The sequence below is a fragment of the Chionomys nivalis genome, chromosome 3 (assembly GCF_950005125.1).
Source record: "Chionomys nivalis chromosome 3, mChiNiv1.1, whole genome shotgun sequence".
Lineage (NCBI taxonomy): Eukaryota > Metazoa > Chordata > Mammalia > Rodentia > Cricetidae > Chionomys > Chionomys nivalis.
Window position 1 is genome coordinate 65003817 of NC_080088.1, and position 27808 is coordinate 65031624.

At 43.6% G+C, this 27808-nt stretch overlaps 1 protein-coding gene across 6 annotated transcripts in view; it reads left to right on the plus strand.

Moving 5' to 3' along the window:
- The first annotated feature begins 10542 nt into the window (after positions 1 to 10542).
- Atp13a4 (ATPase 13A4) overlaps positions 10543 to 27808 on the plus strand; it is a 134833-nt gene continuing 117567 nt past the window's right edge. For all 6 annotated transcript variants that reach the window (XR_009056816.1, XM_057764221.1, XM_057764222.1 and 3 more), the window contains exon 1: positions 10543 to 10720. Coding sequence is in view for 5 of the 6 variants with exons in the window: in XM_057764221.1 (XP_057620204.1) it covers positions 10658 to 10720 (63 nt within the window). In the remaining variant the exon portion in view is untranslated. The remainder of the gene's footprint in view (positions 10721 to 27808) is intronic.

A 27808-nucleotide genomic window follows, 5' to 3' on the forward strand; every position in this document is an offset into this window, starting at 1 on the left:
GAAGAGCATAGCAATCGGTTGTCCAGTGCTGAGTGGTCAGCATTGAAAACATACATACAAGTAATATTATAAGGACCGAATAGGTTACATTTAAGAATAAGTACACACACACACACACACGCAGACACACACACAGACACAGGCACACATGAACCTCAATATAACAATTAGTGAAAAAAGAGGCCATGAATTTGAAGGGGAGAGAGCAGGGGCATATGGGAGGGTTTAGAGAGAGTAAGTGGAGGATTTTGTAATTATAATTTCAAAAATTAAAAAAAAAAACCCTGAAATGAAATGCATGGCTACAACCCAGGAGGAACCACCCTTCCCCAGTCTCTTTCAGCTGCTACACAGGTTTGTGAGCTGAGAACATGGACACTCTGTTCTACATCTAATGATTGTACCACTACTAACTCCCACAATGCTCATGACAGTGTGTACCTGGGCATCCAAGGGGCCTGTGCTCATGTCCTGAGCAGGACTCAAGCCTTAGAATTTCTCAGGAGTGGAACAAATAACATCATCTTCATCCTTGTTCACTCAGTTGTTGCCCAGATGGTGAAGTCACCTATTGCGGATTTCACAATGGGAGATAAGAACAGGGGGTGTGCCCTACTGTCCATCCCTAAATACTTGACCCTCTTAATAAGGTATGATTTATTTAAGCTCCTGAATGCCTGGTGCTAGCTTAAAGGAGGAAGACTGTGGTAACCTCTCATGGACAGAGTGGGTAACTTGGCTGGGAATAGGATTAGCCAGTCTCTAAAGTACCTTTTAATGCCCAGTTCATTTTGCTCTTAGGTTTTTTTCATTTGCTCAGTGAGGGTTGCCTCAATTCAGGCAGGAAAGCTTCTAGAAGATGGCCATGGTTCTCTCTTCTTCCGATATGTTGTGTGGAACTGCGGGCCTGCTTTTCGTCCTGCCCGGCTCCTGCACGGCTAGCTTTACACCAGAAATAACAACACACAAACTGTATTCTTTTAAACACTGCTTGGCCCATTGGCTCTAGCCCTTACAGGTTAATTCTCATATCCCCATCAACCCATCTCTAATAATCTGTGTAGCATCAGTCTTACCGGGAAAGATTCAGCATGTCTGACCTGGCAGGTTGCTTCATGGCATCTGCCCAGGAGAGGGGAGCATGGCCTCTGCTCCAGAGAGCAGAGCTGTCGAGTCTGAGCTCACTTCCTCTTCCTCCCAGCATTCTGTTCTGTTTACTCCACCCACCTATGTTCTAACCTATGAGGGCCAAGCAGTTTCTTAATTTTTTAACCAATGACCTTCCTCCATCACCGATACTCTCTGGTGCCCTTCCCAAGGTATCAGAAACTTGGGGCTCTAAGATTTCCCTCCTAGGTTCAGTAGGCTTAAGCCATCCAAAAGTTAAGAACATCACAGAAGTCCGAGTACCTAGTGATCACAGTCCATTTTCCCATCCATATGTACTATCTCATCTTACCTCATAGTGACCCCAAAAGGCTTATTTTGAGGCTAAGAAATTTGTCTAGGATCATACAGTAAGACAAGGCAGTAACTGAGACCAAAACCATCTGACACTGAGGCCTATTTTATTTTCTATTTCATAGAAATACACTAGAAATACAACAACAAACCAGGCAGTGATTTCTCATGTCTTTAATCCCAGCACTAGGGAGGCAGAGACAGGCAGATCTCTGTGAGTTCGAGGCCATACCAGTCTTCAGAGTGTGTTCTAGGATAGCCAGTGCTACACAGAGAAACCTTGTCTTGAAAAAACCCCAAAAGAAAAAAGGATAGAAATACAGTAACATGCTCACACAGCAGCTATGACACATACCACAGATGCATCTGTGTAATCATGACCATAATGAAAACAGCAGCTTCCATCTGTTAATCCTGGATGTTTCTCTTGAGAACAAGCCATCAGTGTCTTATGTGCTGAGAAGTCATGCTGTGCATCTCCTATTCCTCCAGATAAGTGCTTTCTGGTGTCATAAGTTCCTACAATTTTGTTTCACAAGACCAAGGTGAACTTTACTATCAGTTTGTTCATCTCACTCTGGGATTTTTGACTAAGATCTGGATGATTCTCTAGCCTGTCAAAATTAGTTTTTCACACAGGCGTGGGCACACACACACACACACACAGAGAGAGAGAGAGAGAGAGAGAGAGACAGAGAGACAGAGAGACAGAGAGACAGAGAGAGAGAGAGAGAGAGAGAGAGTCTGGGAGACTGGGAGAATTTAGTTGGCAAAGTGCTTATACAAACAAGTGTAGAAGGAGCAGTGGGCTACATTCCTGCCACCCGGCTCCCGGCCGCCTGGCTAGCTTATGCCCTGAAATAATAACACGGAAACTGTATTCTTTTAAACACTGCCTGGGCCAATAGTTCCAGCCTCTTAATGGCTAATTCTCACATCTTGATTAACCCATTTTTAATAATCTGTGTAGCACCACGAAGTGGTGTCTTACCGGGAAAGGTTCAGCATGTCTGACCTGGAGGCTGGCTCCATCACTTCTGACCTCACTTCTCTTCTTCCCAGCATTCTGTTCTGTTTACTCTGCTTACCTAATTTTCTGTCCTATCAAAGGTCAAGGCAGTCTCTTTATTAACCAATGAAAGTAGAAGGCCCACCTACATCAAACAAGGACCTGAGTTCAGATTCCCAGACAATAAAATGAACTGTGCATAGTTGCATATATCTATAATCCCAATATTCAGGAGGGGGAGCAGGATGACCAGGAGGCTATACAGCAAAGGTTTTATTTTCCTCATTGAATATTCTGGGAAGATACATTAGGCAAGGCTTGCCTAGGTCACAGGAGACTCTGTCTCAAAACCATAACAAAAGCTAGTAGGATGTAGTAAAGAAGATCATACTTATGCATATATCTATCAAAATGGCTTGGCTTAGCAGGATTTTTGAACAAATAAGGGGAAAAGCCCCACCTTTTTTTTTATAAAAATTGAATTAAAAACTGAACAAAGCTGATTATGAATAAAAAAACTGTGTATAGTTATGAATGCCTGAAATACCAAGGTTTGGGAGAGAGAGTCACATGGATCCCTTGAGCTTACTAGCATCTACCTACTGACACATTCATCCATTCATCTATCCATCCATCCATCCATCCATCCACCTATCCTTCCATCCACCATCAAACCATCCAGCCAATTTAGTTGCATTAGTAAATTCCAAGTTCAATGAGAGGCCCTGTGTCAAAAAGTAAGATGGAGAGTGTTTGAGGAATCAATAGGACAGCAGGTAAAAACTGACTTGTAGGTGGAGACTGCTCCTTCCAAGCTCTCTCAGGTTTTATGTGGACACAGTTGCCCCATGTTGGGTGCCAGGTGTAGATGGACACTATAAAGTAGTCCCACACTAGCTTAGAATTGAGTATAATAAAGGGTTCTTTATTTAGGAATAGACTCATAGATCACAGTCGTCTGTATGAGGAGGGAACAGAAACCAAATCTAGCAGCTCAAAGGCTATGAAAGCTTTATGTCAACTTTTATAGTACAAGAGACCATGCCCAAGTGGACTGGTATCTTAAGGGCTATTGGCTGAAAGAGTTCCTATAGCGCTGACTCTCAAAGATTGTCCTCCAACTTAAACACACACACACACACACATTTTTAAAAACATTTAAAAGATCCATTCATTTCAAATGCTCCCTTATTGACTTATTTGCTCACTTGTTTAATTTTTGAGTTCTTCATGTCTTTTAAATATAAATTCTTAACAAGGTGAATATCTGGCCAAAATTTTCTTTAGGTACCTCTCCACTTTGCTGACTATATGTTTTAGTGTTTTCTTGTGCAGTAGTGTTTAATACAAGGGAATCCCATTAGTTAAAGTTTGCAATGATTTTCTGAGTTATTGGAGCTCTGTTTGGAAACTATTGCATGCCCAGATCTTGAACTGTTTCCACCACAATTTTCCCGCCAATAGTTTCCAAGTTTAGGTATTATATTGGTGTTTCTCATCCATTTTGAGTTGATTTTTGAATAGTGTGACTTTTCCACAGGATTGAACACTGCACTGGACATGTTTGTGTTATTTTATTTACCCTCACAATTATCCTACAGGATACTGTTACAGTATTATCTCATTTCATAGGCCAGAAAATGAAAGTTGAGGGTAATCAAGTATCCTGCCAAATTTTCCATAGTCATGGAATGGTGGTTTTGTCATAAGATGTCTGACTCTTAGGGCAGACTTAGTCTCAGTGTAGCAAAGCTTTGGGAGATGAATGGCAGAGAGAATAGGGAGCATTGACTACAATCCCAAGTGCAAAGACTCTTTTGTCTAAATATTTTTATACACACCACATCACACACCAAGATGTGCTTATCGCTGTACAAAAACCAGATGCAGGATCTCTAAAAGCCTTCGGGTCATTGACACACCCCACTAGTAAAGAACTGTTTTCTGCTGTCTCCTGCAGGATGAATAAGGTAAAAACCAAGCAGAACAAACAGCAGAACACGTGACCTGCCTAGAACAAGACTCCTGGTGCCAGAGAGACTGGTTGGGGATGAGGAGAAGTTGGCTCCGTTCCCAGGGGTGGGGAAGTATAGCTTCACCCGGTAGCAGATTCAGGTAGGAAAGGGGAATGCAGGTGAGAGTGACAGCCACACAGGCTTCTGACAGACAGGAGGCGTTGGGAGTCGAGTCATTGCTTTAAAGTTGCATTGCCTTGGAAGTACATTTCAAAGTTATCTGCATATGATTAATTTTTAATTAATTATTTGTGCGCGTGTATATGTCTCTGTGTGCCGTGTTTGTGCTGGCGCCCAAGGAGGTTAGAGGGTTTAGGATCCCTTGGAGGAGGAGTAACGCTCTGTTGTGAACCCACTCCATCTCACACCTAGGTTCTGGAAACCAAACTTGGGTCCTATGGGAGGGCAGGAAGCACTCTTAACAGTGGTGCCATTGCTCCAGCCCCCTTCGATGACCTGTTTAGTTGAGGCGCTTTGTCAGAGTTATTGGAGAGCCTGAGGACAGCTTCCCTTTGATACCATACTAACCGGGGGATGGCTTGACCAACAGAGTTCACTTTCCCTTCCTCGGGTCGGAAATAACATCTCCCATTATTGACTTGCTTAGGGCATAGAAGATGTGTCATGTAGAAACAAAAACTGAGTTGTGTTCATTGGTAATTTACGTTCTTTCTCCTGAAAATGTCATGAATTTATCTACTCGACATCTTTCTGACATCACCCCACTTGCTGACGACTTGGAAAAGAGGACCCGGCACCAGAAAGTGGACTGCTGGAAAGAGCAAACACAGAGATCCAGGGCGCCCGCAGCCCTTGCTTTATTTCCATCCCCAGCAAGGGCTTATTCTTCATTCTCTAGTGAGGCTCGTTCACAGCTCGCTCGCTTGTTCTGTTCTCCTTCCTGGTCACTCCAGACTTGCGGCAGAGAAACGGAACCCAGTCAGATTTAATGCTGTGTTAACTGGGTTCCAGCTTCACACGTCCCAAACCGAAGGTTCATTGTGGGGACTACTGTTCCCCAGCCTCTGACTGACAGTTTGAACGCAGACCCTTCTTATGAGAAGACAATCACCTTCGTCTTCTTGGGCTACCACGCCAAATTGGAGCATTACCCCAGACCAAAAGTTTCTCACTGGAGCTTAGCTCCTAGCAGATGGTGTCCGTGGAGTTAACTTCCTGGGTGTATTTCCAAGTACTGCCAGTCCCATTTCCTGCATTCTGTGCATCTCAACTTCTTTACTCCTTCCTCATTGGTCATGTGCTCTACTAGCAGTGAAGCAAAAACTACCACATGCTCTAATTGCCTGGTTGGTTGAACTTCTTTGTTAACACCTGAAATTTCCTTGGCTCCCCAGCTAGACATTTTTAACCCAGAGATGAGTGAATGCCACGTTCTAAGCCCTCTGCATGCTACACAGATAATTGGAATTGGCACAGAAGTTAATAATATTGCCTTTACTATAATCATTTGTTTAGTTCTGGAATATTCTGCTTAAATCTCTGCTTTGCAAATGAGAAGGTTTTTTTTTTAATATTCAAACGAGATTTTCCCCCAAGTATTTTTATGCTAAGTTCCTTTAAAAAAGCCAAGCAGTAATGTGGCTGGGGTGAAGCCCACTATGGAAAATGAGAGCCTTTGTGTATGACTTGGCTCTTGCAGAGAGCAGGACAAACCATTTTCCAGTTTCCCTGGAGCTCTTACTCCACCTGAGCAATGGGGAGGCCCAAGCAAGTTGTAATGGCTTCTGAAACTTACGAGTCACATTCTAACCCGTACTGCTTTCTAGATCCAGATTTTCAAAAATTCTCAAAATTAAATACACTGTCATTATGGGTGATTCTTCAGAAAGATCCAGTCTTGGTTTCTGTTTTTAAAGACCGTGTTTAGTGACCTGGAATTAATTGTCCTAACAGTCACTGACCAAGACAATGTTGACAGAAGGAAATTTTCTTGCCTCCAGAGAGCAGCTTTTTTTTTATTTTAATTTTTTAAAATAACAATTAGCAAGGGAAGTTTTTATGACTATGGGACAGGCCTCCTCAAGCTGTCATGAAGGTCAAGGGTCAAGTCTGAGCCCAGATGGTTGAGAGCAATTCTTCTAGAAGCAGAAGCATTAGCTTGCTCTTTTCTTCAGTAATTAACGGGGAGGCCTTGAATCTTCGTATTAAACCCTTTAATCCTAGCGTTGCTGAATGTTTTACAAACATTAATTAATTCAATTAAACTTCCCACCACCACCTTGAGGCAGGTAATTCCTCCCTGAGACATCTCGTCTTTGCTTGTTACAGTATTGTGTACCAAGTATATATTAGTGCAGATTAGGATAATTAATAGCAACAATAAACCTTTGAATTTCGATCCTGTTGTGAAGCTTTGCACATGCCAGGTTTGTGCACCGAGGACTGAGGAGGAAGCCTGAGCCAGCTGAACGCCAGTGATGACCGGACAGAATTGATGCTCCTCTTTCCTGTTCTGCGGTGTGCTGAGGCCGCGTGACCTTGAACAGTTCTTTGTGACCTCTTTCTGAGTCAGTTCCTATAGCTTTCAAACGGGGACAAGAATATATATTACTCACCGCCCTGCCTCACAGAGGTGTTGCAAGGAGGAATGTTGTAATATTCTGTGAGGTTTCTCAGACGAGAGACGGAAATTAGCATATGACGAAACGTGACAGGACTTATCTTCGCACAGTCTGCATGGGCCAGGCGAGTGAAATACCAGCATCCTCACGACCTGGCAGGGAAACCAGTGCCACCATTATCCCTACTTAACAGCTATTAGAGGCTTCCAGAGGTTGAAGACTGCTCCCAGGACAAAGGAAGGCGAGGCAGGAGATACCAGGTCGGCCAAGAGGTAGCTATTTACTTTTCCCCCTCTTTTCTTCTTACCCTTTTCTGTCTTACTTGGCACCGAGTATTTGAGAAGAAATGAGTGCTGAGAGGGAATCCGAGAACGGTGGAAGCAACTTTCCCTCTTGTCCATTCTTCTCAGAGCCCAGCGATCCACACACTGGAGCACAACTCTTAGTTTCTAGAATGGGCGTGGCAGAGCTGCTCTCAGCCTCCCTGGTAAACAGTATCTTTGGTACCCAATTTATGCAGGACAACATTATACTACTTTCCTCCCCCCCCCCCCGACCTCCCTTTCTCCTTGTGTTTCCTCCGCTGCTCTTAGAAACCTTGTGTATGATTTGGGATTTTGGTGATGGTCTCACTTCCACAGGAGACTTAACTATTGAAGGTCATTTTCCCCTACACATTTAAAGACAAACAGCAGTCTGAATTACACAAAGTGATGAGCGTTGTCGTGATGTCCCAGAAGAAGTTTTGTTCTTCATTAGTCATGGGTTGTAAAAAGATTACATATGCAACTGTAGCCATGCCGACCACACAGGCTGACAGAACAAACTATACTTATTTTTGTTATCGTTGTTTATTGTGTTAAGTCCAGACCCAGGCCCAGTATTCAAGAACCTGCATAGGATGACTCTATCTGTGCTTCTTGTCACATCTTGCTCCGTATCATCCTGTGTACGGGCAGCGAAGGAGGAGACAGCGACTCTGCACAAAGAGTCTGTGTTTTTCGGTTACCATGCATGTCTGGATGCAAGGGCCCTTTCCCATGACCTCTCTCCCTGCCCTGGACCCCATATCTCCATCTACTCAATAATTTTCTGTCCACTTTATAGCTCTTTCTCAAATGTTCCCTCCATGGAGAGGCGCTACAGGTCATGAAAGCCCAGGATCCTTGCTGAGCGCTTTGGACATGCTAAACTAAACTGTGGAAACGGTGCTGTCCGAGTCACGAGGAAAATGGATTGAGAGAGCTGCATCATTTTGGCTGAGTTCAAGAGCTCCCTTTGCTACTGGGTCATTGTTTTCATTTACACACATTGCTTGTTTTCTGCAATGAGGTTTCCTCATCTGCCAAGGGAGCATGACCAGCATAGTATCCGCCGCAGTGGGTAGTGTACGGAATGGCTAGGGTAGTAACCTCTCCGTGGAAGTGCATGCTAACTGTGCCTTCCTATTGAATCTGCTCTGTCTCTGGCTTCCCCTTTGTAGCTGAGCAGGGCCAAGTGAAGGAGACAAGGATGTCCATGAACTTTCAGACACCTGTAAAACCTAGATTTGTTTTTGGCACTCTTGAGAGGCTTGAAGAAGATATTTCATTACGGTAGAGTTCTCAATTCTTTGGGCCCTGAGTTTTGATGCATACTGAAATGTGGTGTTTTTTTTTTTTTCCCCACTCCAAATCCTTTTAGTGATTGTAGGGATTTAACTTTCTCCTCACATTTGTCTTAAATATTGTTAAGAGAATTTGTTTGTTGGGGTAAAGGTGCAGGTGGTTTTTCCTGTTACAATGAATTTTCTTAGCTTGCTTTTATTTTTTTACATTTATCTTATGCTTTATCATTTGCTCGAGATCTCCCCCCTCCCCCCATGCCCTTTCTCACACACCTTTATCTCAATCTCTAAGGGTTACATGTGTTAAGTTGGGGAGATCAGTGCCGTCTGGAAGGGGCAGTGTGCGGACACAGTAACCACCCTTACTGAACATCTTCCCTGCCCTGTTTCTGAAAACACATCATGAGGGAGGCTCGGCTGTCATCATTCTTAATTTGCATCCAAGCAACTAGAAGCTGATGGCGTTTATGTAGCTTGCGATATCCCAATGCGGCAAAGCTGCTACCTGGTTAAAAACCCAAATCTGAAGTCAAGTACTCCAACTTTGAAGTGTACGCATGTCCTTAACACCGTGCTAAACTGATACTAAGAATCAACATGTAGTTTAAGAACAGCAGTAACACTTAGCCAGTGCTATCAGCACATGTTCTCAGCTCTCCAGTCATTTGCGGGTTGTCAAAGTCAGTTCTTGTAGGTCAAAGGTCAGATAGGAAGACTGGCTCAGAGATATATGACTGCTAACTCTCTCTCTCTCTCTCTCTCTCTCTCTCTCTCTCTCTCTCTCTCTCTCTGTTTCTCTACAATGCACCGGGACTCTCTACGGTTATCTCAGACCTATGTTCCAGCTCTCAGAATAAGAACTTACCTCTTAGCAAACTCACGTATCTATTTGAATCCTTATACTGACTTGAGGATAGTAAATGTGGCTTGGTCATTTTAGGCTTCTATGCGAAAACCAATTTTTGCATACTTTGAGCTGGAGAGGTTGCTCAGCGGTCAGAAGTACTTGCTGCTTTCCTGGAGCACCTGGGTTCGATTCCCAAGCCGTACACGGTGCCTCATAGACACCTGTAACTACAGTTCTAGGGGCTCACTCCGGGCACACATGTCGTATATGCGAGCAAAACACCTGTAACACATAAAATAAAAAATAAAAAAAATCAACAGAGAAACAAAAAACAACCCCTCCCCATTTTTTTGGGTGGGAGTTGATCACTTGAATATTTTGTTTATGAACATCTCTAAGAATTTGCTCACAAATATTTGAGCTAAAAAGGACTGCCTGGAATAATTGATTATGCTTTTATGCCTTTACTACATATTTTTCAAGAAAAGCAAGCCTAATTCTCTACACACATCAAGCAGAATATTTGTGTGTGTGTGTGTGCAAAAGGGAAAGGCAGTTATAAATATCTGTCGAGGTGGATTATGAATGCCCTGTATTATCTGCAAGCAAAACGAATGAGAATGGTACCGAAAACCTATGGATTGGGCACTTCAATAAACAAACGAAAACCTAGCTCTGTTAGCCTCCCTGCACCCCAGTTCCTCAGTTTCTGGGAATAAAGCAGCGACCTGGGAGTTCTTGAGCCCGCTTGCCCGAGGGTCCTGCCAACTCCACATTGTCCAGCTGGATTTGCAGTCAGATGCCTTAGGCTGGCAGGCTGTGGGCAGGCAATGAGTTTTTTCCCTGTAAGTTGGGTCCAAAAAGATCCGCATGGGAGCGGCTTCCTCGGAGACAGCTGCCTTGAGAGAATGCAGGAGCAGGGAGCAGCCAGAAATTCCTCCTGGCACAAAGTGCCCGGGGGAGGAGTCCTCTTGGCTAAGTATTGTCATTTGCTGAAGGAAGGTGTGTGTGCTCAAGAGGGAGTTTTTAACCTGGAGGATCATTAACTCTTTGATCCAGCGTCAGGAGGTGACTCTGGAGTTGGTCCTGGAAGCGGCTGCAAGCAAGGGTCGGGGAGCAGGAGCGGAGCGCGTTTCCATGGGGGACCACCTTGAGAAGGGCCAGCATGCTTTGCTCAATGAAGGAGACGAGAACGAGATGGTAAGATTCCAGCCACATCCTGTGTCTTTCTGCCAGTCCCCCTTCCCTGGCTTCGCACACTCACACTCGTGAACACACTCGCATACTCACTGCCTGTTGACTCTGGAAATACACAAGAAGAGATGATATCCAAGCAATCTCCCTGTCCCATAAATGTAACTTCTGACAGCGTGAATTTAGTAGAATGAACACATTGTATTCATTTTTTTTATCAAGGTTGTTTTTATTTGAAGTAAAACAGAAAGGGAGAGGAACATAGGGCTGCTTCATTATTCATTTCTGAGTCTTTATCTGTATGGAAAGTTCTGCCCAGAATCCCCATTTGGGCAGGTCCCCAACGTGAGGACCAGGGTCTTCTCCAAGAGGAAGAACTGAAACCCAGAGGCAGGGCAGTTGGTGGCTGAGCCTTTGACTCCTTTCTTTTCTCACAGTCTTGCTGTTCATCCGGGAAGGCACAAAGCACACGTACTAACAGTGGTCAGCCTACAGGCATTTCTTCTTACTTCACAAACTTCACTGCTGTGGAGATGGGTTAGGGAAAACTTTGTGCAGTTCATTGTCTCTCTCGTTTTAGAAGACGTGCTCCCAGAGCTTGGGAGGTATAAGAAAATCAGAGCGGCTTCTCTGCTTGTTGAATTTACAGTGATATTTCTCAATTACAATGTAATCAAGGGAGAGTCAGAGATGTGCACTTCTACTTAATAAGGTCTCTGTGCTAATTGTGTAAGCATAGCCTTTTATGCCGGTAATGATGCAATTAAAATGTGAAAATGTGATGCTCTCACTCTATAATAGCGTTTTATCTTCCCGGAATTAATATACAAATAACAAACCCGAAAGATATTTACTTAAAATGTTTTCTTGGTTAATTGTTGGAGTCCTGACTATTAAATTCTTTGTTCTAAAACTGGTCTTTCAAGTTTAATCTGCTTACTCGTTTCTATAGCAACAACTTTTTTTTTTCCCTTTGGACATTCTGGAATACATCCCATCTCTCAAAGCTGGAAAAAAAGTATAAAGAAATAAAAGGCACCTTAATTCGGTTGGCTTTCTGTAACATGTCCTTACTTCTTTCCGACTTGACTATCAAGTAACAGTTGCTTTCAAGGCCCTATCCAAATGTCACCAGAATTGACTTCCTGGTCTAATGTTGGCTTATGTTCCTTTCCCCTCCCAAGCATTTCCTTGAGAGACTGAAGTTGAGTTCTTGTCCTCATCTTGACTGCTCTTACCAGAAGCCAGGGACTTCTTGTTTGCCCTCTTCCTTTCTCATTTGTAAGCACACACATTTTTCTCCTCTCCTCATTTTGACCACAATTTGTCTTCGAAATACCATTATGGATCACCTATATTCTTGAAGACTATCTCCCCCACCCCCTGCCAGACTAACAAATGCTTCAGATGAAGTAGTTGTGTTATTAGCTGGTCTTCGTTACAGTGCTGACAATGGCGTTGGGGGTCAGCCCAGTTCTGTATGCAGCTGGAAGTCCAGCTGAGCGCTTTGGCTGGGGAAGGGACGCTGTGTATTTTGGTGACAGCGTTTTGACCAGTAGCCTCAGCAGAGGTGCAGCATTAGTATGCGCCCAGCTCCTTGTCCTGTTCCGACTGCAGAATCCTGGCCACCTGCCTGCTGCTGCATCATTTTTTTCTACACTGTTCTTCATTCATGGCAGTAAACTTGTCTATCATCTATCTATCTATCTATCTATCTATCTATCTATCTATCTATCTATCTATCTATCTATCTATCTGTCATAGCGATTTTTATTCTGGGTTCTGGTACATAAAGTATTTTCAGGGCCATTTAGTTTTCACCATGACCCTGCGAGGTCAGTGGGGGAGAGCCATGTCTAAGGAACTTGTCCAAGAGCTGAAGCATCACAGAAGCTAGTTGCAATTGGTAGTTCGGTGTCTCTGGATCCACACACGGGCCACTTTTCAGAGTTTACTGGGGACACGGCACTCTAAATAGAACATGTTGCTTCTCCTAATAAAGCAAAGGTACGAAGAATAGCTGAGCTTACATCCCCTAAGGTCTGTTGTGTCATAGAATTTGTATTTCTCCTCTGACTTGTAAGCTAATTTCATTTAGACAGCCGAGACTGTCTGAAAATGTGGCACACAAAACTGTTTACCGATTCTTTGTAAATGCCACAAGTGGGGACATTTCCAGCTGCCATGCCTCCAATGAGAGAAATGGCCGCAAATTTCAAGAAAAACGAATGACTGAGAGTTTCTCTTTCAGATAGTTTATATAAAGAGTTTATAAAAGGAAGAAAATGAACATTTACAGGCTGAAAATAGATGGGACTATCTTTCAGCCCCTAATCAAAGAAGTAGGGACAAAAGAGCAATTGTAGACCTGAAGACAATATTGTCAAGTGAAATAAAACGCTAAAAGACGGAAGGCCCTGTTGGAGGACAGGAAAGTGTCTCTCAAAAGGCCTTAGAAAGACGTCTAGAGCACACATTCTGGGCTTGGACTAGACACTTGTCCACTCAAGTCCCGGTGTCCTTACCTATAAATTAGGAGTGGTCCTTTTTACCCTACCTGTCTCACAGGGTTCTTAGGGAGATTAACTGAGCGCATCCATGTGGAAATGTTTTGAGAAGGAACGATTCTGGGGACTCATGAGCTGTTACTGTCTAAACAAAGCGGGGAGTGGCTCCTACCTGTGCAACTGAGTTGTATTTGCTTCTCTATTTATGACTGTGTTCATACTGTCCCCACAACAATAAAGTCACTTTTCTATTAATGACAAAATAAAGATATATTTCTGTTTTTTTCTGGAGATCACTTCTACATGGAGAGTCTGCTGTCCCTTATATCTGTCTTGTAGGGCTCATAAAGATGGTTCCTTTCTGTGACATGAACGTATTAGGTTCCTGCCCCATGAATCCCAGTGCTGAGTGTTTCTCTATTGAAATGACTTGGAAGTATTACTGTCCATTTTCCCACACATGACTGACAATGGTATGGCTTAATTGATCCAACCATTGATCGCAGGAATTAAATTGCTATTTCTGGAGGAATGTTTTATTCTAGCAAGGTTTGGAAAAGCAATGTCCCCTGATTTCATGCCTAGGTTTTTAGTAAGTAAAGAAACACACACTTGGTTATCTTTCTGATTATAAAAGTGATATATTTTTGTTGTGAAATGATTGAGATAAAAACTTGGTACTGAAAAACAAAGTAGATATGATTCATTAATTCACATTGAATGGGTTGATATTGTCATGTTGGTGGCCCTTTTTCCAGGCTTATACAGTGCATTCACAAACCATAACATCCTAATGTCTGTAGTACATTCTAATGTTATCTATATTCTTCATATCCCATATGTGCACTCCTGTATTGTGGAAACACTGGGTAATGGGCTTCTGTGTAACTGTACATCCTGTGAGGGCACATTGTGCACTGAAATGAACAATGCTGATAAGATTTATTCTACAGAAGTCTGTACACAACTGCAGTAGGCCTTCCCTCCTGACCCTGCCAGCACATTGCTGAGCATACTGTTTTCTCATTAGCTCCTTTCTCCTTGTCACAAGCATCTAGATACAATTAGGCTATTACCTACTGTTTCTCCTATGCATTGCGCCCAAATAAGATAAAACCAGTCACAATCTATCCTTAAGGAAGACATGTAAATTGTTACAAACATGCATTTTAAACAAAGAATGGCATCTGTACTCTCTTTTGAAGGCTACTTCTTTTTGTTGCAGCTAAAGATACATGATAAACAATTCTCCTTTCACTGCTCGGCTCCTCCAGTGTTTAACTTATGTTTCTTTAACTAGTGCCCTATCTCCCATGTTGTTTACCTGTTGTTCCTAATTTCATGCTAGCTGTGATGAAAAACTCTGGACTTTTTGGACATTCTTCGGGTTAATTGTGAGAACAAATGCTCAAAGGTAGCATTGTAGCACTAAAGGCAATGTGGAGTTTAACTTTTGACTGACACACAGTACTCCATTTCTCTCTAAAAGTTGTCCTGTGAAACGTATACGCTGAGTGGCAATTTCTTTTTATGGCTATTCCCTCTCTCCTCGACTATCACTTTTTAACTTTGGCTCATCTACCCTAGGAAAATGATACTTGATAGCTGTTTTAGTTCTGCCTTTCTCTGATGAGGTTAAACATGTTAACGTCATTTGTTTTCACCTAGGACCTCTTTCTTTCGTTACTAATGTCACTAGCGCCACATTAAACATTTAAACTATAATGCATGCATTTTTAGCTAAGAAAACAGGATTGTTTTGTTTTGCTTTCACCATGCTGCATGCTACAAACAAGTGAGTGATGTCTGAGGGTGTGTGTGGGGAAGGGAAAAGGCACTCACAAGGACAATGCGTTAGGCTACACTGGCAAACATTTAGCACAGTTAATTATATTAAGTACAAGAAACTAAAGACTAGTGAATATGGAAATTCAGGAGCCTCTTTTCCAACTTCCAGGTCATTTCTGAGAGGCTGGCAAGTCACCTGGCCTGGCAGCAGGTGGCATGTGGGCTGTGAGTTGGGGGCTGTTTGTCCTCACCAATTCTTTGCCTCACTCTGATAGCTGATGTTTCTGTTTCTTCTCTGACTCCCTGGAGCAGAAGCCCCTCCCCCGGACTGCACAGCCACTTATTATGCTTCAGGGGCACCTCTGAGAGCTTGCCAATGTTAACCAGTGGGCCCACAGATTGCATAGTGGAGGGATTGTGTTCAGGCTGAGACATTTTGTCAGTTGAACTGTTCAGGAAGCCGGGCCACTGACCAAGTCTGATGTCTTTATTCTCACTTCATCGCTGTAGAACTCCCATGTAGTGAACTCATCTTGGACAGAAGATCCCTTTGAGGAGTGGGATTTAATCGCTTCGAGAGAGCAGGGATCCTGCCCGAGTCACCTTCCGTGGCCTTCCCCTTTCCTCCCACTGCACCCAGAATGGAGCACAGTCCCTGGCACAGTGTGGCACTGGCCGATGTCATTGTAAGCTCCATTAACCTGCAGTTTTACATTCCGAAAAAACAAAGAGGAAACGGGGCTCAGAAAGAGAACAGTGGGGCTGGAGAGATGGCTCAGTGGATAAGAGCACTGCCTGTTCTTCCAAAGGTCCTGAGTTCAGTTCCCAGCAACCACATGGTGACTCACAACCATCTGTAATGAGACTCGGTGCTCTCTTCTGGCCTGCAGGCAGACACAATACTGTATACATAATAAATAAATAAATCTTTTAAAAAAAGAAAAAAAGAAAGAGAACAGCGTTAAGTATTTAAAGAACAAAGCTAGAAAATTGATGTTATTTGCTTAATCTGGTCCATAATCCCATGTGTTTGTCAACTAGCTTTCCCCTTTCCCAAGTATAAACAGTTTGTTCTTCAGCGTTAATTAGCCATACCACATTATTTATTTGTGATATTTCATTATATTCCTTCATTCATTCATGTATGAGCTCAGTGGCTATTTAAGCAACCTCTGGTCAGTACCAGGAGTCCTCTGGGCTAACCAGGAAGATCTTGAGTGAATACTAAACAGCTCCTGCTTCCCAAAAGCTCAGAGTTGAGTGGACAAGGCCAAGCACACAATTTGCAGGCCTAGAGAAAAATGAACATGAAGTGGCTCGTGTCCAACAATTATGAAGAACTTCAGGGCAGGAGCAGTGCATTATACCAAGAGGAGGGTCATTTTCGGTGCAGGGCCCTTTGTGACCACAGGGCAGAAACACAGTGAGCCTGTGCTGCAAGCAGGTGTTACCATGAGGTTGTGCACAAGGACTATAGAGAGCAATTTGGTGGCAGCAAACCTTAGGGAGAAAGGTGTCATGCCTTTTCCTCCAAGGGGTAGGTAAGACTGTTAAGGGCTTTGTAAGACATTCCAGTGGTGGTAAGTTTTCCTTTCTGATGATTCCCAAGCCCTGGTTCATGAAACAATCACTGGACCCGTGTTGGGGACTATATAAAAATACATTCTTAGACCCCGTTCTGAATCAGAAGATACCATGATGGAGTTTGACTTAATTAGAATGGCCGAGGTGCTGGCTTGATTGACACAACACAGAAATCACAGAACACTTGCCACCAGAAGTGATAGGGAGTGTTTTCGTGGGTTGAACAAAGTTGGCTGGAGAAAAATAAAGTCAGCGAAGACGTGTTTGAAATAGTCTAGGCAAGAGAGAGAGAGGATCAGAACAAAAATAACGTCTTGTCAGGGAAGAGGATGGGCCGAAAAGGGATTTGACAGTATTGAGAAGTTAGAATTAAAAGGAACTCAGTACCGATAACTGCAATCTAGGAGAGAGAGAGCGAGTGAAACGGCACTAACTCCAGATGGTCCAAAGGGTCCTAGCATGAGGGGACAAGTTGGAACTGCAGATGGTCATAGTAAATAGTGAACTGTGATGTTGATTTGGGCCAAGTATAGACTAAGACTATACACAATGTACTTGATTCAATCTTCTAAGTCTTACTAAGTCAACTCTCTTTTATCAATAGGGAAACTGAGGTAAGGAACTGTTAAGCGACATGCCTAGGTGCATTTGGTTAAGTAAATGGTACATGATAGCTTAGGTTCTTGCCTTAGACAATGGTTTTCTGTCTATGGGGTTTTCACAGTTCAGGATGTGCTGTTTACTCGTTAGCACTGACAAACAGCTGAGCACATGGAAAGAAAATACACCAGGAAACTGGAAGGCCAGCATTGAAGTGTTGGTTTTGGCAGTATTTGTTTTATAACCACAAAACAAATTATGCTCCCCTCTCTTTGACTTTGCCCAACAAGGTAGAGATAATAAATACCTTACTTGTTTGAACCAGGGTACAATACAGATGATTTCTTAAAGTTCTTTTCCACCCCTGTGTTTAAGAATGAAAAGAAGAACATGAAATCACCCTGCAGCTTAAAGAAAGTTTTAATATTGTTGATTTCTTCACAGTGCTATGGGTTTGGGATCTATTTCTCTATCATCTATCTATCTATCTATCTGTCTGTCTGTCTGTCTGTCCGTCCGTCCGTCCGTCCGTCCGTCCCTCCCTCCCTCCGTCCGTCCGTCCGTCCGTCCGTCCATCGATCGATCCATCCATCCATCCATCCATCCATCCATCCATCCATCCATCCATCCATCCATCCATCTATCTATCTATCTATCTATCTATCTATCTATCTATCTATCTATCTATCTATCTATATGATTTAGTCTTTTGAGACAGAGTCTTGTTATGTAGCCTGGATGACTTATTATCTCCCTGCCTTAGGCTCTTAAGTGCTTGGACCATAGGAGTGTCCTGCCACATCAAGCAATGTGAGTTTTTCTAGCGAAGGGAAGGAAAACATACCTGAAGATATTGTCAATGGGAACTAGAAATTTACAGGTATTCTGTGGAATGAGGGGTAAAGAGTGTTAGTCAATAATTATCTGGCACCTAAACTTACAAGGTTTTAGGGCCCAAAGAAAAGAGCAGAAATGTGACCTGAGGAGCCGGTGACTCTGTAATGTGTCCAGATATGACCAAGGCATGTGGCTTCAAGGCTCTGTGAGGATTAGCTGACATAAGACAACCCCCTTAATGACCTACAGCTCTTTCTGAAGACTCATCATATAAACCTTGGCAGACTGTCCAAACCACCACATAGTGAGAGAGAAAAGGCTGGTGAGGACACAGCCTCCTCCTTAATCCTGCTATCGGCCTAAGGCTGGTCCTCTGGGCAACAAGCACAGCCATGACCCGGATGCTCCCTCAGAGAAAGAACAGATAGGAGGCTAGGTATGCTATGTACTCTCTACAGCTATGTCTCTCAAACCAGGGAGGGCACTCTCTAGCCTTTTGGGTATACATGGGGTCCTGGATGAGACAGTCATCAATCTATCATTTCTGAATTCATCTTTGGGACAGTGCCAGGCTTCAAGTTTTTCAGACTCTCAAAAATTAGTAGCTATATAATAGTGTGCGTAAGGAGCCATCCAGGACTGGAAGCCATCTTCAAGGGGACTCAAGAATGTAAATTGTCTTAGATGATTTGAAACATAGAGTTACAAATAGCTACTTATAATTTTTTAAAAATAAAAATGGTTGTTTTTTACAGCCCACTTAAAATACTTTTTAAAATACAAAATGTGCTTATTGGGATCATTTTCCATTCATCTTGAATCAAGCTACTATCAATACTGCTTCTTCCTGGAGGAGCATCCCTCTGACAGCCATGGCTTTGTGTTTGTAGGACTACTGCTTGCCCACGGCTAACCACCATGGAGATTTCGCAGTATCCTGGGCATTTCATATCTAGAAAGTAGGGATTGAGGCTCTGCACCAGAGTCTTTCTCTTGTGTTTCTTCTTCTCCTCTTCAGGAGAGGGATGAAGGAGGACCTTGTTTTTTTTTTGTTTTTTTTTTTTTTTTTTTTTGGTTTTCGAGACAGGGTTTCTCTGTGGTTTTGGAGCCTGTCCTGGAACTAGCTCTTGTAGACCAGGCTGGTCTCGAACTCACAGAGATCCGCCTGCCTCTGCCTCCCGAGTGCTGGGATTAAAGGCGTGCACCACCACCGCCCGGCTTTTTTTGGTTTTTCGAGACAAGGTTTCTCTGTAGCTTTGGTGCCTGTCCCGGAACTAGCTCTTGTAGACCAGGCTGGCCTCGAACTCCCAGAGATCCGCCTGCCTCTGCCTCTCAAGTGCTGGGATTAAAGATTAAAGGCGTGTGCCACCACTGCCCAGCTGAAGGAGGACTTTGTAAAGGGCATGCCTCTCCATGTGACAGACATGTTCTTGTAGGGAGGTTATCCCTAAAAGACTATTTTTTGTTTGTTTGTTGTTTTGAGATTTTCATGTAATATATTTTGATTATATTCACCCACAAGTCCACAACTCCCTCCTTAGTTTCTCCCAGATTTACCTTCTCCTCCCTACCCCCTAAATCCATGTCCTTTTTTTATTTATTTATTTTTAATTTATTATGTATCTAATATTCTGTCTGTGTGTATGAAGAGGGCAGCAGCAGACCTCATTACAGATGGCTGTGAGCCACCATGTGGTTGCTGGGAATTGAACTCGGGACCTTTGGAAGAGCAGGCAATGCTCTTAACCGCTGAGCCATCTCTCCAGCCCCCATGTTCTTTTTTTTATTAAAAATTTCTGCCTCCTCCCCGCCTCCCTTTTCCCTCCCCCTCCCCTCACCCTCACCCCCACTCCTCTCCCCCTCCCTCTCCAGTCCAAAGAGCAGTCAGAGTTCCCTGCCATGTTCTTTTTAAAGAAAAGAAAAATAACCCACCAATTAATGTGTGCTGCCCACATCTTCCTGGGTGTAGGGACATCCATTAGAGTGTGGTCAACCTACGAGGATCACACCCTTAAAGAAAACAGGCTCTCCCTGCCCCAGAAGTCATAAACTCCCCACAGCTCCTCAGTTAGGGGTAGGGGTCATGAACTCCTTCCCACTACATGCTAAAATGTTGACTGGTTTGATCTTATGCCAGGTCTTTCTCAGGGAGCCAGAGCTGCTGTGAGCTTGGGAATGCAGCCGTACTATTGTGTTCAGAACACACTGTTCAGCTCTGGTTCTTACAATCTTTCTGCCCCTCCTCTGCAATGGTCTCTGTGCCTTGGGGAAAAGGTACTGTCTAGATGCCCCCTTTGTGGTTGTGCCCTCAGCTGACACTTATTCTCTGTACTTGTAGCTGGTTATGAATTTCCGAGCAAACCACCCTCAGCTGCACAAAGAAACTGCTCTGATGGGGCCGGAGAGCTTTACTAATTTATGGGTAGAAATATATGAATTCAGAGAACAGTTAGATGCAATGCCTATTTTGCAAAATAAGAATAAAAAGTTCACCGCTGGGGCCTGTGAGCTCCTTGACCATGGATTCTTGGCCAGATTTACAGTGCCAGGCATATATTCCCTCTTGTGGAACAGGACTTATATCTAATTATAAAGTTGTTGGCTACCCTCATATTATTATTGCATCCATGGGCATATTTTGCAATGTGGATAATTGTTGCAGTTCAAAGGGCTCATTCCTGGGTAAGACTTTGATGACACCCCCATTCCTATAGCATGCATAACGCATCGCTAGGAGGGAGGATGCTTTCTGGCAAATACTAACTTGGTTTCTCCATGGCCTATGACCAACATGTGCAATGTTTTCAGCAATAGGGTCTTGGACAATCAGGAATAATGACAATAGCCTGTATTGTTTTGGGGGCTCTCTGCAACACCTATGTCTAACAACTTGAGGGGAGGTACCCTACTCCCAGCAATGGGCTTTTTATTAGGCTCCTGGGATGAGCATATTTCCTGTGTAGGTGTCTTAGTTAGGATTACTATTGCCATGATAAAACCCCATGACCAAAGCAAGTTGGGGAGAAAAAGGTTTATTTAGCTTACACTTTCATCACTGAAGGAAGTCCGGATGGGAACTCAAACAGGGTGGCAGGAGCTGATGCAAAGGCAATGGAGGAGTGCTGCTTACTACTTTGCTCCCTGGGGCTTGTTCAGCCTTACAGAACCCAGGCCCACCAGCCCAGGGATGGTGCTACCCCATGAGCTGGGCTTTCTCCCATACATCGCTAATTAAGAAAATGTTTTACAGGCTTGCCTACAACCTGATCTTATGGAGGCAGTTTCCTAATGGAAGCTCCTTCCTCTCACATGTCTTCAGCTTGTGTCAAGTTGACATAAACTAGCCAGCACAATAGGGTAGTCTAATTAAAACTATTGCATCCCTTATAAAATAACATGCTTGGTGATATGAAGGGGGAAGGTGAATAACGGGAAAGGATATTTAGTGGGGAGAATGTTGGGAAGAAGAGGTTGCAGAAGAGATGACCAACATTAAGGATGTTTATAAGAGCCATGTGGAAACCGACTATTTTATAGAACATTTTTTTTATTCTCACTGGGGATTAAACTCAGACTTTTGTGCACAATAATCGAGTTCTTCCTTCTAACCCACTCCCCAGCCAATGGCGTCAGTTTTTCTGTCCTTCAGCATGGAAGCACCCAGTAACCTAAAAATCTTTCTATTGGAGGAAAAGTCCTCTGAGAGTTTTCCTTCACTGGACTCCAAAAAACAATTTTTGTTTTCCATTATCTTTAACCAACCACATGTATTCTTCTTGCTGGCACTTCATAGAATACATCAATTTTTTTCTTCTTCTTCCCTTCCCTTCCCTCCAATTTTCTCACTTTCCCTTCCCTCTCCTTCCTTTCTTCCTTCTAATGGGGCTTTGCTGTGCTGACCAGCTTAACCTGGATTTCCATGGCTTAAATAATACTTCCATTTCAACATCCCAAGAATTGGGGGCTATGGGGCATGCCAGCATATCTTGTCAGTCCGTCTATTCTCAATCTCTCTCTCATTCCCTCTCCCTTCTCTCCCCTCTTTGTCTTTCTTTGCTTCCTTTCTGGATCTTGATCTCTGTTTGTAGCTCAGTCTTTCTTCAAGCTTGCAATCTTGCTGTCACTGTCTTTGGAGTGTTCTGGTCATAACCTGCAACACCGCACTCTCATTCCTCTCTTTCTTTATATATATGTTGGGATCCAACCCCATTGTAAACTCTCTCTCCAGACCAGAGGGGAGGTGTGGGAATAATTGAGACAACTCACATAGCTTTATCGGGAGGGAGATTCTCCGTGATCCCTCATGAGATCCAAGTTCACATCCTGAAAATTCCTCAGCGTTTAGTCTCCAAACAGCCTTATATACCAAACATAAACTGAGGGGAAAATTCATTAACATTCTGTTTCCTAGGTAACCAGGTGACTGGTTGTGGTCATGTCCACATCTACCTATGCCTGCTCTCTTTGCCTTTCTGTTCTGTATACCAGCGCTGTCATGTAGGTAGGCTTAATTAATGTCTCTTTTCAGGCATCCTCCAAATTATAAAGAAGGAGCAGAACAACATCCTGACCTTTTGTTAGGGATGGCGACAGGCTAGGTGACCGACAGCCTCCTGTGTGGCAGGGGTAAACTATGGGCTGGGATTCATTGGATGTTGGAATGGGCCAACTCATAGCATGTGTCTGGGTCTGGGTGGTAGCTGGTCTGGTCCGTCTGCCAGATTTCCCACATTGCCATTACCTGGATGACCTCTCCAGCTTAGCTCAGCTAGTGCATCCTGCAGCAAGGAACAAGGAGGGACAGTTTTCTTGCTTTCAGGTCCTCCGGTTTGGCTCACCCACACGCATATCACCAGGGCCAGCTCTACTGATTTGTCCAGGCAAGGTGCAGGGCCTTCTCTCCCAATTGCTGTAGGGGACATATGAGGGGAGGACTAGGTCAGCTGTCCTGCTCTTGTGCCCTCAGGGCCTGCTCACCTGTATCCCCAACCACAGGGTCAGCTCTAGTGTGTTTCCCCACTGAGGAGCACACCTGTGGTGAATGGTGAGGTCATCTTTCCCAAGTTTGGAGAGGGGGGCATAGCTCTCCCCTGAGGGCAGGACCAAGTCTCCTGTTGAAGAATTCAGCAAGGGACAGGGTCAGCTATCCCAGGGCCAGGGCAGGGCTAGCTCAGCATGGTTCCAATGACCCCCTGTGCTAACACAGGTCACAGACATCATCACAGATCCCTGTTTCAATAGGACCACAGACCCAGACCTTGACTTTGGCAGCAATTTGGGCCCAGACATCACTATGACTCAGATGATAGCATTGGCCACCCTGATTAGTATGGCCCTGGTGGCAGCATAACCCTTGCACACCAACATGGTCTCAGGTGACTGAGCAGACTCTGGGTATCCACAGAGCCCTCAGTAGTAAGACAAGCCATGGACATCAGCCCAGACCCCAGTTACTGCAGGGCAATGGACACAGACATGGGCATAGATGTCACCATGGTTCTCAGACATCCTCATGACTACAGGTTGTGGTCCAGACCCCATGCATCTGTGTGGTCTCTTGGTGGCCATGGATATCAACATGGATCCCGACTGTGACAGGACCATGGGCCCAGACATGGTTCTGGGCAGCAGCCCAGGCCTGGATGTCACTATGGTCCCGGGTGGCAGTGCAGGCCACTTGGATTAGCATGGTTCCCCCATAGCAGCATGACCCTTGGATACCAACATGACCCCAGGAGGCAGCCTAGGCCCCAAGCTTTGTCATGGCCTTCTATAGTCTCAGGAGTTACAAACATGAACACAGACCCTGGCTGTGGCAGAGCTGCAGACCTAGGCATGGCCCTGGGTAGCAGCCCTGGTCCAGGTAACACCATGGACCCAAGTGACAGCACTGGCCACTCAAATTGACTTGGCCCTAGTGGCAGCACAATCCTCAGACACCAACATGGTCACAGCTTGCAGCTCAGACCCTAAGCATCTGCATAGCCCTTGATGGCATCACAGGCCAGGGACAATAACTTGGGCCCAAGCTGTGGTAGGACAATGGACATAGATACAGTCCTCAGTGCAGCCTAGGCCAGAATATCACCATGGCTCCAAGTGGCAACACAGACCACCCAGATTGGCATGGTCCCTGCAGCAGCATGGCCCTTAGATACCAATGTGGCCCCAGAGGGTGGCCCAGACCAGAGGCCTTTGCACCACCCTCCATGGCAACAAGAGCCACAGACATCAACACAGCCCCCTTCAGCTTCTTCAGGGCCTCAGACAAACATCTGGCCCTTAGCTCTCGCCCAGGCCCAGACATCACCTTGAACTCAGGTGGCTAGCAGGCCATTCATATCAGCCTGTTTCTCACCACCATCACCTCTACATATCTGCCTCTCTCCCCAAACCATGAACCGTCTGCCTCCCTCTCTCTTCCATTTCCCCACCCTGAACTTTCTCACCATAATGGTGCCCAACTACCCAACACCACGGTTCTTGGTTGGGTCACCAGATGGCATGTGGTTGAGTCCTGCCCACCCTAGCTGCAAGGAATGGAACAGAGATGTTGCTTTTTCTTCTCTCACATGCCAGGGGCCTAGAAACTTTGAGGGGAGATTGGTATGATGGTGCCAGACCACCTGATTCCCAAGACATGGGACAGGTTCCTGGTTGATTGCACCCACTCAGACCAGGAAATCGAGGAGTGCTGGGGGATAGGGCATCTGTGTCCTCTGAGCTGCCTCTGGTTGATTTTGTTCAGCTAGATCCTCTCATTCCTTTCTTATCCAGGAGCATGGCTTTATCTTGATCCTTGGTCATCAGAGTCCTGCTCCATCCACCAAAGCCAGACTAAATGTGATTCTCTTCATTAATCCATCAGGGAATCTTGTGGTCACAATCACCTCTTCCTTAGCTGGTATAATCTTTTAAAATGTAATTTATTCCTTCTCTTCCTCCTTGTACCCAATACAGGATATATTATTAGCTTTCCAAGTAATTCTTTAAAGAACAAAATTCTGGGCACAATTTTTGTAGAAGTTGTAAGTTTTTGGTCATTGGGATATAGAAATGAGCAGAAGTAAAGACAATAGGATAAGATCACTTGAATATCCCTTCAGTTTTTAGCTCTCTGTGTATCCCTGTATTACATGAGCATTGATTTTTATGTTCTTCCCTTTCCTAATGGTAGCTCCCCCGGCTTGCTACTCAATCTGGACTTGATGTAGGAATAGAGCCTTAGTTTAAAGTGGTAGAGTGTTTTTTCTTCTATCTTTCTTCTAGTATCACTGGGGTTTTGCCTTTTCCTGGGGAGAGTTTCTTCCTGGGAAGTAACTGAACTTTGTCACTTCCGGTTTGTTCCAGAAGTTTAAGTCATTATAGAGACAGAACCAGAGATGTGAGAGGAACTTTGCGTCTCTCTGCTGGGGCCATTAGTCACCTTCTTCACACCTGTGCTGCCAAAGAGGCAACTGTGCCATGTCGTTTTCCATCCCAACCATCTGTCTTTCCCATGAGCACACAGTGACACATGTGGAGAGGAATTCTTAGTATCTTTGAACAAGCTGGGCTTAAAATTTTTCGACATTACAAACTTGATCTAGCCCATGTTCGGCCTTTATGAACTTATTCACATTTTGGCTGATTTTTTAAAAATCTGTTTTTGTGGCAGCCATCACTGTCTCTCATGATTTAGAAAAGATGAAAACATTGTTTTGTTCTGGTCTTTTTGGGTGTAGCTTTCTTTTTTAAAAAAAGATTATTTTTATTGTATGAGTGTTTGACCAGCATGTATATGACTGTGAACCACATGTATGCAGTGCCTATGGAAACCAGAAGGGGGCATTAGATCCCCTGAACTTATTTATTTATTTATTTATTTATTTATTTATTTATTTATTTATTTATTATGTATACAATATTCTGTCTGTGTGCACATCTGCAGGCCAGAAGAGGGCACCAGACCTCTTTACAGATGGTTGTGAGCCACCATGTGGTTGCTGGGAATTGAACTCAGGACCTTTGGAAGAGCAAGCAATGCTCTTAACCACTGAGCCATTATAGGTGCTTGTTAACGGCCATGTGGGTTCCGAGAGCCGAACCTGGGCCCTCTGAGCAACAAGTGCTCCTAACTGATGAAGCAATCTCTCTAGTTCTGGTGTTTGTCTCTTTTTGGAAGTTGGTTCACTTGATTGGCTTGAATTTTTAGCTCTGGGATTAACTCAAGAAAATATAGGACTGTGGGTTATCTTTTCTTTTCTGGGAATTATGACAAATACTGTATTCTGTGCAGCATTCTGCATGGAAAAGTCTCTATGGGAGACTGGCTAAGGAACAGACAAACCATGGTTTAAGCAAGCTAAGTGTTTGCCATATTCCTAACCAGTCTGGCTTACCAAACAGTGACTATCAAAAAAAAAAAAAGTATAGGAGGTTAGCTTGGCAAAGCCAATCACTGTTGCTTACTCTTGGCATAATGATTTTCTATATTTTTTCTTAAGTTTTCTAGTCCTGGGTATGTTATTGCTATATGTTTTTCATAAGAATTTAAGTCAAATTAAAAATAGTCTGTTTTCCCATCATAAAACCACAATCAACAAAATAACCAAGACAATATGTCTTCTCCTAAAATTAGTGCTCCACAGTTGAGTTTCCTGAGAAAAGCAACTTGGATGATGCATATGACAGTGATCTCAAGATAGCAATTATAAGTATGCTCAAGTAACTTTATAGAATATGAATAAAGGCTGGAATAAAGAATGAAAAACACAAATAGTTGGATGGAATTAAAAAAACAATTCAAGACATGAAAATAAAATAGAGAATACAGAGATAGAACTGAATAAAAAGCAAAGTAAATTAAAAATTGAAACTAAAATTCACTAACTCAAAGAAAAAGCTCAGTGGATGGCTTCACCAGAAGTGATCAGATTGAAGAAAGACTGTCAGGGCTTGAAGAGAAGTAGAAAAATTGGGTCATGCAGTCAAAGAAAATACTGAATCTAGGAAAATCCGTGAACAGACAATACAGGAACTCTATAAAAAGACCAACTCTATGAATAGTAGGTATAAAGAAGGAGAATAAACCCAGGTCAAAGGTACAGAAAGTATTTTCATTGAAACTGTAGAAGAAAATGTTCTAAATCTAAGGAAAGAGATGCCTATTAAGATCTGAAAGACATACAAAACACCAAAGTAACAGGACCAGAAAAGAAACTCCCCATGCCATATAATAATCAAAATACTCAATGCACAGAACAAGAAAGGATATTGAAAACTGTAAGAGAGAAAGACCATGTCACATTTTAAGGCAGACCCATCAAAATAACACTTGATTTTTCGATGGAGATCTTGAAAGTCACAGGGATTCAGACTGATACCGTGCAAGTTCTGAAAGATCAAAGATGCCAATCAAGACTACTATAGCCAGAAAAACTATCAGTCACATGTAAAGAAGAAAGAAAAACTTTGCATGGCAAAAATATTTAAGAGATTTATGTCCAACACGTCAGATCTACATAGGATAGAAGGGACTGTGCCAGTCTAAAGAGATAGTTCAACACCCCCAAGAGGGTACAAGGATTAAATGAATAGTTTCAGAACAGTTCATCAAAAGAGGTCTAAAAAAACCACTCTCCAGGAATCAGAATTAAAAAACATTGTTCAAAGTAAGTCTTAATACTCTCCATATTCTTCTAAAGAGACACGAAGTGGTAGCATAGGGGGTTAGAAAACAGGATCTGTCTTTTGATGCCTCCAAGAAATGAACCTCACCATGGTGATAAATGCCACC